General features: G+C 40.2%; 2 protein-coding genes across 3 annotated transcripts in view; one reads left to right on the forward strand and one right to left on the reverse strand.

Moving 5' to 3' along the window:
- Nucleotides 1-1,730: 1,730 nt before the first annotated feature.
- Nucleotides 1,731-8,881, forward strand: mettl21a (methyltransferase 21A, HSPA lysine). Its single transcript, XM_083633905.1, has 3 exons — nucleotides 1,731-1,926; nucleotides 2,190-2,301; nucleotides 8,073-8,881. The coding sequence occupies exons 1-3, from the start codon at nucleotides 1,780-1,782 to the stop codon at nucleotides 8,468-8,470; spliced, it is 657 nt and encodes a 218-aa protein (XP_083490031.1). The 5' UTR covers nucleotides 1,731-1,779; the 3' UTR covers nucleotides 8,471-8,881.
- Nucleotides 8,882-12,454: 3,573 nt separating this feature from the next.
- Nucleotides 12,455-13,056, reverse strand: part of LOC310772860 (cyclic AMP-responsive element-binding protein 1-like) — a 42,861-nt gene continuing 42,259 nt past the window's right edge. For both annotated transcript variants that reach the window (XM_083632791.1, XM_083632790.1), the window contains exon 8: nucleotides 12,455-12,826. In XM_083632791.1, the coding sequence (XP_083488917.1) occupies nucleotides 12,682-12,826 (145 nt within the window). In that variant the 3' untranslated portion in view covers nucleotides 12,455-12,681. The remainder of the gene's footprint in view (nucleotides 12,827-13,056) is intronic.

Below are 13,056 nucleotides of genomic sequence, written 5' to 3' on the forward strand. Positions count from 1 at the left end.
ATCCGCTAAATGAAAGCTCTCTGGAGATAACTAGATAAGCACAAAGGCAGCGGGTAATGACATTTCAACAGAATAGCATTTCATCTCATCGCATTTGCAGAAGACACGTCCTGAATGCCAAGCTGACAGCAACACGTGCAGGTGTGACTTCCGGTTTCTGTCTTTCAGAATAAAAGCCTTAATTTGAAAACATTCCACTTGGTGGACTGTCAACCGAGGTTCAGTGACAGATAATGCTGCTGCAAACAGTGAGTGTGAATGGTGAAGAGTGAAGTTAGTGTACTGGCTGCAAAATACAAATTGTTTTTCATAACATTGTGTAGCCTATGCTACTTTATCAATGAAAGCCATTGTGATTAGAAGGCATGGCTCCAGCTGTTGTAAAATTAACGCAACATGGAATATAAATGCATAGCCTACTCAGAAGTCAACATTTATGGGTGCAAACACCAGTAAACAAAATTTCAGCAAAAGTAGGTAGGTGGGTAGTGGTATTATATTAATATCCAAGGGGAAATTCTTTTGTCACAGCAGTTAGGCAGAAATAATCATATAATAAGAATAATATACATGTAGCCTACATGGGAGCAAGTGTCCTTGTCTAAGGTGTCTCCATCTGGTTAAAAAAGGCACATATACTGAATTTTACACATAGCCTAGCATAAAACAAGTGGACCAAATGGTGTAGTGTGAAATTCTACATCACCTCGAGTTTAAACATACATGCTATGTATAGCGTATGTAAGTTAACACCTTTTTAAATATGCCTACATCCATATCATATGCATATGAGTTAGCCGCTTTCATAGTGCAAATCTTGAAAAACAGCATTACTAATGTGGTATAACTGGACTGCAATTCAAAGCAAAACCGTGCTCCTAAATTGAAAAAAGAAGGGAAACTAAGGCAGCTTTTCAGGTACAAAAGTAAAAAACCTTTAATAAATGGCTAGTTCATTATAGAACAATTAAAAACAATACATGTTTCGGCCAGCAAACATTGGCCTTTATCAGGCAAATGGTTTGCCCTTCTTTTTTCAATTTTGATGTCCCTCCAACTAAAGAGCACCTTCAAGGTCTACTCCACAGTCCTGATATCCACCTGAGCACTTCTGTTCGCTGCCTGTTCTACAAAACGGTGCTCCTATTTCGAATAGGATCAACAGAGCATGGACAAATATATTGATTGAAAACTATTTTGTGTCTCTTACAGTTTGAGCTCTTATTTCACTTCATATTCAAACTTGAGAGTGAGATGTAGATTTGTACAGAAGCACTCGTTTCTCGTGCTTTTATTTTGAAGACACGATCCAAAAATCGGAAACGATATTACTGCTAGAAAGTTACCTTCAGGACTAGACTGAAGCGACTGAAGTGGACATCTGCAGGGTCCCGCCTCCAAAACCCATTTCTCTCAATGACCCTGCTTTTAAGACACGCCCAACCTAAAACAGGCTTTTCTATTGGTCATCTTTACCCTGTGGGGTTAGACGATTGGTTGAAATACCTCGTTGACACGTGTCACAACAGGGGTGTGGTCGTTTTATAATACAGGGATAGATTGAATGGGCTGAGCGGTGAATACTCTTCGAATCGCACAGGAGATTAAAAAAAACGCTCATTCGTCCTACTCAGCAGCATATTAAAAACAAACGCACACCATGGCTAGCTTCTTCCCGAGATGAACCGGCGCGCATGCGCGGGATGATAACTGGGAAACCCAACGTGTGAAATATGAAGTGACATTTTTGTGTTGCTGTTTTGTTTTATTTTCGACAATATGGCGCTCGTTCCATATATCGAGAATTCCTTGCCTGCTCTTTCCAAACTCCATAATTCATCAGCGCAGTTTCATTTCGCCAATCATAACCTCAGTCTCGCCCAGGACTGGAAAAGGCTTGGAGTGGCAGCAGTTGTTTGGGATGCAGTAAGTGAGCACCATAGATACATGATTTTATTATTATACATTACCATAGCCTACTCGTTATATTGTAAATAGCAGTTAACTTGTTTAAATGTACCTCTGTCAACTGACCTTGTTTGTTTAGCTTGTACTGCCCCGTGTGTTAGTGTGTTAACGTTGCTCTTAACAGAAACCGGAGTCAAAATTCCTTGTAGGCTATGTATGCCTACATACTTGACCAATAAATCGGATTCTGATTCATCACATTCATGTTTCCCACGTCCCAGGCAGTGGTCATGTGTATGTACCTGGAGCTGGGCCAGATGCAGTTAAAGGGCAAAGTAGCCATTGAACTGGGAGCTGGCACTGGACTGGTGGGCATTGTGGCAGCTCTACTAGGTGAGTGTCCCAGAACTATTTATGTCCATGGACCCGTTTGTATAGCCCAAATATGGAGGGGGTGGGCATATCATGATGAACACTGATGTAATTTAATTTGACTTTTATTTATTTTTATTTAGGCCTATTTGTTTATTTGGAAGGGACAGCATATATGAATGAACAATACATACTGTACATGGTGTAATGTAAACACACCGGATTTTAGCAAGAATGCTAGTTTCCATCCGTAGTCTCCAACAGGCAACCACAAGCAATATAGCAGCAGGAACACACACACACGCACGCACGCACGCACGCACGCACGCACACACACACACACACACACACACACACACACACACACACACACACACACACACACACACACACACACACACACACACACACACTGTGCTTCTACAAAGACGGGGTGTGTTGGAAAAAAAGGGTTCAAAGTTTGCGGATTTTAGGGGAAATAATAGAGTCCTTAAAACATTTTTTATTTAAATTAATTGATGGCCTGCCCTTGACAGTACTTCACTTTTTATATAACACCCAAATTCATCATGTCTGCTCTCAATCATAAAGGCTGTAAATTAATGGATGTTTGTATTGAATTGATACAGAAGCAGTTTTAGGGTGGCAAAGTGTGATGCAAGCAGAGAGGAGGGGCAGTGTTTTAAATAGGCTACATGTATTTAAAATATGTATTTGAAATACATTTGTGTATTTTGTAATTTGTATTTGGCTGGACCGAGAAAAATAAGATGTAATTTGTATCAAAATACTTTCAGACCTTGTATTTTGTGTATTTTAAATACATAAAATAAATTATATTTTATTTTATGTAATTGTATTCTCAAATTGATACATTTTAAACATTGATGCAGGTTTAAACAGTAGAATAAAAAAAAACGCAATGTGAGATGTCACTTCTACTCCACCTCTGATTGGCTTACCCTCAACAAACTCAACCACAAATCAGAGGCAGAGTAGGGTGAGTCTTGAGTCGCATTTGCTCAACTTCACATGCCTATGACATCATCAGTGCCTATGTCATCATCAGTGATGTCATAAAGTGTGCCTATAACATCATCAGTGATTAAGATGATTTTAGTCAATAATGATGTCACTGATGACATCACTGATGATGTCATAGACATTGTGACATCATCAGTGTGACAGAAATGTCATGATGATGGTGGATGTGAAGTTGTTTAAAGGGGACCTACTATGTTTTTTCTAGATTTCAGTTATATACGTATATGTCTATTATGATGTCAAATATCTATGGCTAAACATGACCAAGTCAAGTCAAGTCAAGTTTATTTGTATAGCACATTTCATACACAGAGGCAATTCAAAGTGCTTCACATAAAATGGTTGACAGGAAAATAAAAGAATAAAAGAAGAGAATAAAATGGACATTTAAAAGCATCACAACAAAACTTTATAAAAAGTGCATTAAGCAACAGGCGCAGCAGTTGCAAAAAGAGCTAAAAACTTATAGAGGACTCATTGGGTTGCACACTTACACTGCATCCCTGCTCACTTACACTCCATCCCTGCTCACTTACACTGCATCCCTGCACACTTACACTGCATCCCTGCACACTTACACTCCATCCCTGCACACTTACACTGCATCCCTGCACACTTACACTGCATCCCTGCTCACTTACACTGCATCCCTGCACACTTACACTGCATCCCTGCTCACTTACACTGCATCCCTGCTCACTTACACTGCATCCCTGCACACTACACTGCATCCCTGCTCACTTACACTGCATCCCTGCACACTTACACTCCATCCCTGCATAATAGAATAAATCAATTTATCTATAGAATAAAATGGACATTTAAAAGCATCACAACAAAACTTTAAAAAATTGTATAAAAAGTGCATTAAGCAACAGGCGCAGCAGTTGCAAAAAGAGCTAAAAACTTATAGAGGACTCATTGGGTTTGCATAATAGACTATAAAAGAAACATGACTACACACACATATAATAGTGATTGAGAAACAGCTGTCAGCAGTTAAAAGCGACAGTAAACATAAAAGTCTTCAGTCTATTTTTAAAAGTAAGTAAGGTTGGGGCAGATCTGAGGTCTTCAGGCAATTTGTTCCAGCTAGCAGAAGCATAGTGGGTAAATGCGGCCTTCCCATGATTTGATTTGATCCTAGGGACAGTTAACAAGCTGGACCCTGCTGACCTAAGAGTTCTAGACGGTTCGTAGCGTGGGAGCAATTCAGCTATGTATTTAGGGCCTAGCCCTAGGCCATTAAGTGATTTATAGACTAATAACAGTATTTTAAAATCTATTCTATGACACACTGGCAACCAGTGTAAGGACTTAAGAACTGGAGTGATATGATCAGCTTTAGTCTTCGTTAGAACTCTAGCAGCAGCATTCTGAATGAGCTGAAGTTGCCTAAGTTCTTTTTTGGAGAGACCAGAGAAAAGGCTATTGCAATAGTCTAACCTACTGTAGATGAAGGCGTGAATTAGTTTTTCTAGATCCTGTCTGGACATGTAGCCCCTAATTCTTGCTATATATTTAAGATGATAAAAAGCTGATTTTCTGATTGACTTAATGTGGGAGTTAAAGTTGAGATCGGAATCAATAATAACGGCAAGATTTTTGACTTGATCCTTAGGCTTCAGGGATCGAGACTCAAGGTGTGCAGTGATTTTAAGCCTTTGTTCTTTGGGACCAACTTGAGGTTAACATGTATAAATGTTGCCTATAAGTCAAAAGCCCTCACAGAAGGCTAGGGGCGTCATGCAAGCCAAAATTCTGAGGGGGCGACATTCGGCAGCGACCAAAGGTCCCTGGCTAAAACATTTCGGTGGTGACCTAAGGTCTGAATAGATCTGCAATGATTCAATCAGTCTGCCCAGATAAAGTGTGCTGAATCCACTCATGATTGATTGATTTATCTATCAATCGGTCCATTTAGTTATTTCTAAAATGTTGGACATTTGAACTTTGAAGCCAGATTTAGAGGAATATCTCATTTTAAATTAACATTAGGATTAGACTGTTGTGATGTCATTATTCAGTTTTAATCAATATTTTGCTCCTTTTCTCATTAGGGTAAATACTGTATATTTATTTAGAGATTTTGGTCAATTATTTGTGCTGTCATGTTATTAGCGTAGTCACTCACTTCTTCTACACTAGCTTCTAGACTGCTACCACTTTTCTTGAAATAGCTAAATCTTACTTCACCCAAAATGTTAAACTTATTCACATAAAAAGACAATATCCACAATGCAAATTATTTTAAAGAACTGCATCTTGACCTGGAGACATCAAATGGAATTCAGTGTTTGGCTAACTACAGTATAGCATGTGATAGTGGTGGTAAAAACAGCTCACTCCCATAACAGCTCTGGCTAACATTACAATGCTAACTTTAGCTGCATGGTAGGCACAAATAAGCCAACTAACTTGATATGCAAACTATGCCTATAATAACTAACAGCATTTCATTTTCATGTTTGAAAAGGGGATTGATGCTCTACTACTAATGACCATTTCAATGGGCATGACGCTTCTGCAGAAGGCGATTAACACATTGACTGCCAGCCATTTTTTTCTTGCTGTAGGTAGCTTCTGCCAGGTTTTTTTTTGAGGATTCTAGGCTCATTTTACAAGAGCCGAGGTTTCTCTTCTGTTACGACTTCGTGAACACCAATCATCTAAAAATAACTAATAGAATGTGTGCTTTCTCTGTCTAAAAGAGTTAGTTTGTAGAGTTAGTAGTTATGTAAGCATTAGCACTTGAATACAGCATGGTTTCAGCATCAGAAAAAATATTTAGAGATAAACGGCTTTTTGTGAAATTCGATAGAACAGTCACTTTAACCATTCATTTTTGGCATCAGTAAGACCTAAACAATAGTTTGAACAGTAATTTCCTCCATAACAGCAGTAAACTTCCCTCTGCTCAACTCCTCCCTCCTGTGGGCGTTCTTTTTTGCTGCAGCAGTGTCACAAGCACTTTCCTACCTTTGCAAATGCACTTTCTCATACTCTCGACCTCTCAAATAAATTTCTGAATAGAAATTAAATTACTCTAAATTATAGCGAAAAAGAAACAAAAAAGAATGGGTTGAAAATCCCATTCTAAAAGCCTTTTAGAATGGGATTTGTTTCCAATTTGGTGTCGGACTAGGGGGCAGTCCCCGCTTGTCACCATTGCTTTGCTGCTGCTGTGCGGGTGTGTGCCTGTCTGTGCGCGGCCGCTCTTTGAGGAAGTCTGGTTGGACTCGCTCGCGTCTTGGAGTTTTGGTTGAGGGCTTTGATGAAGCTTTTGCGATTCTGGTCATATTATGCTGCGTGTTTCAAAGTGTGTCCCACCCGCAATCCACTATGCAAATCTGCAATCCCGCACCGCCAGCAATCAGCGCGAAAATGAAAGCGCCTTCGCCAATCCACCTTCATGAGAATGGCTTCAGTCACACTGCTTTTTGCTTGCCTTCCTCCTTCCTTGTCGCCACTTAGTGGGTCGGTGGAATGGGTTGTACACGTTGTACACGTCCAATACCTATATAAGAGATGTAAAAGGCTTAGATGCACAACCTACCATCAAAAAAAAAAAATCGATTTTTTTGACGAGTACACTCGTCGCTGGCAGTTAACAGCTGGATTGTGTTTGACGAGTACACTCGTCGCTGGCAATCAAGGTGTTAACAGTTGAAGTGAGGGAGAAATTAGTTGTGCTAAAAAACAACTAAAACTGAAATGGAAGAGTGTGTTAGACCAGAGGTTCTCAAATGTTTTTCAGCCATGGACCCCTTACAAGATAGAAAATATACTGGGGACCCCCTTATCCTGATTTGTGATTTTGGTCTAAGCTTAATTGTTTCCACTGTAACGTGCTTGACTTTTAAATTGATAGGTTTGTTAGATTAGAATGTAATCCATGAACCATTTTAGATTTAAAGCATAAAATATTTCCATTGAACTATGAAGCTTTTGTAAAAAAAAAAAAAAAAAGTTTGTATTTTTATTTTCCTGAAAACTTTTCGTGGACCCCCTGGCAAAGTGCCACGGACCCCCATTTGAGAACCACTGTGTTAGACAAAGGAGAATACTGTCACAGAGGACTAAAGAGGTGATTTACCATCTAAAGAAACAAAAAAAAATCACATTTGAGAAGCTGGAATCAGAGAATTAGGACATTTTTCTTTAAAGAAATGGCTCAACATGATTAATAGATTATCAAAATAGGCAATTCATATAATATTTGGCAATTCATAAATTAATTGACTAATCGTTGCAGCTCTTTATCAGTTTTTATAAAATATATTTTATGTATTTTCAAAATACGTATTTCAAGTACATTTTTCAGACCAGTATTTTGTATTTGTATTGTGATAAATTTTTTGAGCAGGTATTTGTAATTTGAAAGGGCTGTGAAACACCCCCCATGCCAAACTGTTCTGGTTGTTCCTCCAGCACCCCCTCTGCCAATCTGGGGCGAGTTGTAGACTAGCACATGCTTCCTCCAATACATGTGCAGTCGCCAGCCGCTTCTTTTCACCTGACAAAGAGGGGTTTCACCGGCAGGACGTAACGAGGATAACAATATTCCCCCCAGTTCCGCCCCCCAAACAGGCGCCCCAACCAACCAGACTGGGACCGCTTAGGGAAAATTGTCCATGAACGATTGGGAGAAGGGGGGGACAAGGGTTCGACTAATATGGACCCCCCCCCCCTTCTCCCAATCAGGGTTTGTTAAAGTGTCATGTTCTCAACGCAGACTTCCCTTCCAGGTGCCAAAGTGACCATCACGGACCGAGAACCCGCCCTGGAGTTCCTCACCGCCAACGTGAAGGCCAACATGCCCCCGGAACGCCAGGGGTCAGTGTGGGTGTCCGAGCTCACCTGGGGCGAGGGTCTGGAGCGTTACCCGGTGGGGGGGTTCGATCTGGTGCTGGGGGCGGACATCGTTTACCTGGAGGACACCTTCACCCCGCTGCTGGACACCATGCAGCACCTGTGTTCGGACACAGCGGCAGTGCTGCTCGCCTGTAAGATCCGCTACGAGCGAGACACCAACTTCTTGAGCATGCTGAGGCAGCGGTTCACAGTTGAAGAGGTGTACTATGAAAGCGAAAGGGACATCCACATCTACAAAGCTGTGAAACTGCCATCAAGGAGGGATTTGTAAAGATCGATCAGACATAGTGGATTGAGACCACCCCCCCTGCCCCCAACATCCGGGGTTCCCAAACCTTTCAGACCAAGTACCACTATGTACCAAAACAAAATTCCCAGGGACCACATCCCACTGTGGATACCAACAATTTCTTTAATCATAAAATAAAATTTGCTCATGTAACCATGCAATAGCATCAGAAAGGCTAAATAACATAAGGGTACTGGTAAACGGACACACACACACACACACACACACACACACACACACACACACACACACACACACACACACACACACACACACACACACACACACACACACACACCTGCCAACATTAGGCTGTGAAAAAGGGCTGGTGTTAAAACTGAGCCCACTACAACCTCTGAAAGTAAATTTTAAAAATTGCGATATTTCCCGAATATTGGCCAAAGCATAATCCTCAGGGTTAATGTGTATTATGTAAAAACTGTTGTCTGTGCAAAATAATAATAATAATAATAAAAGCAATGCTCTGTCGGACACGTACCACAGTTTGGGAATCACTGGTCTAATGAATTCATGGACTTGCATGAGAATGAAATAATTTACTTTGAAATCAATATCATAATCTTAAAGTCGAGCTGAACCCAAGAATGACTTTTCTTTTCTTTTAGTTCAAATACCTGGGTATGCAGTGCACCTATTTAATAATGTATGCAAAACAAATCACAACAATCTAATTTCTTTAGTTTTTCACACTTTTTCACATCAAAAGTTCGTTTTTCAAGATTTCATTGATAACAGTAATTTACAGTTTGCTGACGTCACCAGTACTATCAAATTTCTACCCCATTTCAACCAATCATATCACGACATGCAGCTGTCAATCAAATCTTCATTTCTGGATAATTTTCTCTTCCAAATGAAGTCGAAAATGGCGCCTAGTGCCTGTTATCTGGCATAATTCCTATCCCATAAGCTAACTACTAACTTGGCCAATTGTTAGAAACATGGATAAAAAACAAAAACTATAATCTCTAAGAATGCAAAGAAATGGCTGGCTCGTTAAAACGCGCATTCCAGGGATATCGTATCGTTATAGCAGCGATAATGGCGCGCGCATCCGAGAGCTTGGTTGTCAGGGGTCGCACTTCGGAGATTCCAGGCCGACGTGCTGCACTCTCCGCTCGGCAACACGAAGGCAGCTGGCTGCCTGCGGGTCGCTGAGCTCCACTCAGCCTCCCGTCAAAAGGCTCTTCCCGAGGGGAGCGCCACAACACACTGAATCACACTCGATTTGGAGGCGGAACACGCCAGGATTGGCCAAAGCCCAATCCAGTCGCCAGAATTGTCAAATAAAATAAAAAGTATGACCCGTCTCTCAACCTGTCATCTTAGACAAACTATGTTTTCAGTCTGAAACGGACTCATTATGCACGTGACGAACAGGTTCAGTTCGACTAAGGATTTTTGTCCGATATTGATATATTAACGATATGGCTCACATATGCAAATCACATAGGGCTGAGCGATATGGTTGAAATCAATATCACGATAAGGATTTTTCTCTATACCTATATGGCAATATGGTTCAAGCATGCAAATTCACCTTAAATAATCAAGTTAATGTTCATCTCATTGATCTGAATGGTAATGTTAGCTGTGATATCAAACAAAACAGAAATATTAAAATATAATATAACATAACATTTGACATTAAGAAGACATTACATTACATTATTAACATTAAGAATTCTTAAGTAAAATTTGCTTGTCATCAATTTAGACAGCAGAAATGTGTCACGAAATTGAAATATCTTCATATCACGATTCCACTGAAAGATAAATGATATTGAATTGTCGCCAAGCCCTAAAATCACATGTTAAATAATCAAATGAATGTTCATCCCATTGAACTGAATGGTAATGTCAGATCAAATAGTATTCCTTTCTACCATACCTCATTTTGACAGGTTTTTAAATAACATTTGTTTATCATCACTTTACTGTCACAATTTCCCAAAAACCACCATATACGATTCTACTGAAAGACGGTAAACGAGAATATTGTCACCCCACCCTACATTTCAGTGTTTTAAAACCTCAGACAAAGATTACCAGAAACACATTTATTAACAGCTGCCAAAAATGTAATATTTGAATAGCTCTAATACAATTTACTGTTTCATACAAGGTGGTGCTGACATTTAGAAATACAATGAATACAAAATTAATGAAAACAGCCACGTCTTTTAAAAAAAAAGCATACTATGACAGATCACTAGAACAGCTAAAGAATACAATATGGCATTCCATCGAATCAGGGCTTATGAATATCCTTTTTGTTTACTGTGCTGTTAGATGCAGATTTGAGTTGGCCACCCTTTACGATCCTTTTCCTGGGTATTTTATAGGTGTAATAGAGCAGTATTGGTGGGATTTATTGGGTCTGGTAGCTCCATATAATTTGTACAGTAACAGGATCTTTGTATCAACTGCATAATGCTGCCTAGACAACAATGAACAAAACACTGATATTGTGTGATCAATGATCAGTTTGTTATTTTCAAGTAAAATGAGATCCAAGTGCAGCCAAATGCATTGCTTGAGACATTCCTATCAAAGAAGGTGAAATGAGAGGATTGGATATGCAAGGAAAGTGCCTTTGTCACTTTTCGGCAATTCTGTAAACAGACTTTGGAGACCGCCTCACCACCACCGGAACCTCAGCTTTTAGAAAAATACGATCTTTGAATCTTCAATCATACTGACAGAACTTGTTTTCGCTATTAACTCTACCTTTCAAGTGAAGGAAGTGAGATTTTCCTAATTTGTCAGTTTGCGATAGAAAATGCCAGGTACAGTATGATTTCAGTGTTGATCGATGGGTCTCCAAAATTTGTTCGGGAATAGTGTGACCTACATTTTCCTTTGATTGCATATCAACTCGTAAGAGGGGGCGGGGAAAACACATCAGAAACCCCCCCCAAACACTTAAAAGATTTCCATGATTTCAAAATGCTCTATATCCACATTGGAAAAGGAACAAATTAATGTTCAACACATCTCTAAAATTGATGTCCCGGTCTGTCTGCATTTTGTCAGCCAAGGACTTAAGTCACAGCGTTACTACTTTCAACAAAGTCATATCGTAGTGTGGTTCAGTTGTTTTTCCCATCATGTTGTAAGAGCAGGGGTCATTTGAATTTTTCTTCTTCTAATTTTTAGAACAAAGCTCTTCATCTAATGCCACGGATTCAACGCATACCATACAATATCAATTTTACCTCCAGCCCAAGAGTATTAACATAAAAACAGGTGCAAGGCAGAGACAATCTAATTCAATGATTTTGAATCCCACGGTGTACAAATCCCACCTTTGTCTCGACTCCAGACTCTCGTCGCTAAACATTTTTAAAGTTACATTTAACATGAAAAACCATTTTACACCCCCAACTTAATGGTTTTATATATATACTGTATATATATTTTTTGTTCATGTCTCATCAAGGCTGGTAAATAAAGGAAAAAAGAAAATAAAAAAGCTGAATGGCATCATCAAAAGCGGAAAGCCTAATACATGTCTGATAAACCAACACATATAGCTCAGAAAGATAATTAAAAAAAAGTCCAAGACATGGCTGATCTACCGTTCAAAGCGTTAGTAACAGGCATTAATGCAAGTAGCGCAGTTACAATTACAAATGTTGCACACAAAGGTGACCTCTCCAAAAGAGTCTGGGAGAGGTGAAACTTTTAAAAAGTCATTTGCGGTGGTGGTGACGGAGTAGTTCCTCGTTGCTGGTGATGTTGCCGAGTGTTTCCCAGGCACCGGTGATTGGAATACTTCCCCGGTGGCGGAGTGAGTACAAGACGCCGTTAACGTAGGTGCTACCACTTCACCACAAGAACCCTGTAAATGTCGAACTCTCCTCAAAGGAAATTTACTCCACATCCGTTCTATACATGGCTGCACCCTTTCATATCAAACCGGGGGGCGAAACAGAACGAGGATTTCAAATGACCAAAGTGGAAGGAGGGCCTTTTTGTTTCAATTCCTGGCAAGTCTTTTTTTTTTTTTTTTTTTACAGACGTTTTAGCGGTTTTTAAAAAGAAAATGAAAGGATAGAAAAGGGGGAGTGGCGTCCAGATGCATGGCTCCGTGCTGAGTCTCTGTACATGGGGACAGGAGGGCGCCTCCCGGGGGGGGGGGGGGGGCTAGCAGGCGTTTGGTGGCGTTTCTACTCAGATTTGTGGCAGTATAAGTCTTTGAGGGCTTTCAGTTCCTCGATGAGGGTTTTGTTCTGGTTCTCCAGCACGGCCACGCGATTCTCCAGACACTTGACGTACTCCTTCTTCTTCCTGCGACACTCGCGCGCCGCCTCCCTGTGGGACAGACAGTGTGTGTGAATGTAGGACCAGTATTACTGTCAATAGCTGTGTTTCCATTACAGTTTTTCGCAAAATAATTGCGATATTTCTACAACTTCGACAATGTACAATTGCGACTTGTAGGCGTTTCCATTGAAGTTGAGTTTCGCAATTCCCGTTACCAGCAGCTGCCACAGTGATTACGCACGCGGATCTGCCCCATATCCCGTCCCCTGCATGCTCAA

This window comes from Poromitra crassiceps (genome assembly GCF_964638095.1).
Source record: "Poromitra crassiceps genome assembly, chromosome: 3".
NCBI classification, from domain to species: domain Eukaryota; kingdom Metazoa; phylum Chordata; class Actinopteri; order Beryciformes; family Melamphaidae; genus Poromitra; species Poromitra crassiceps.

Excerpts from the sequence above, each read along its gene's own strand:
- mettl21a (XM_083633905.1), top strand. The coding sequence starts at position 1,780 with ATGGCGCTCGTTCCATATATCGAGAATTCCTTGCCTGCTCTTTCCAAA. Across the intron at positions 1,927-2,189 it reads CAGCAGTTGTTTGGGATGCA|GCAGTGGTCATGTGTATGTA; the intron begins GTAAGTGAGCAC and ends CCCACGTCCCAG. Across the intron at positions 2,302-8,072 it reads CATTGTGGCAGCTCTACTAG|GTGCCAAAGTGACCATCACG; the intron begins GTGAGTGTCCCA and ends CTTCCCTTCCAG.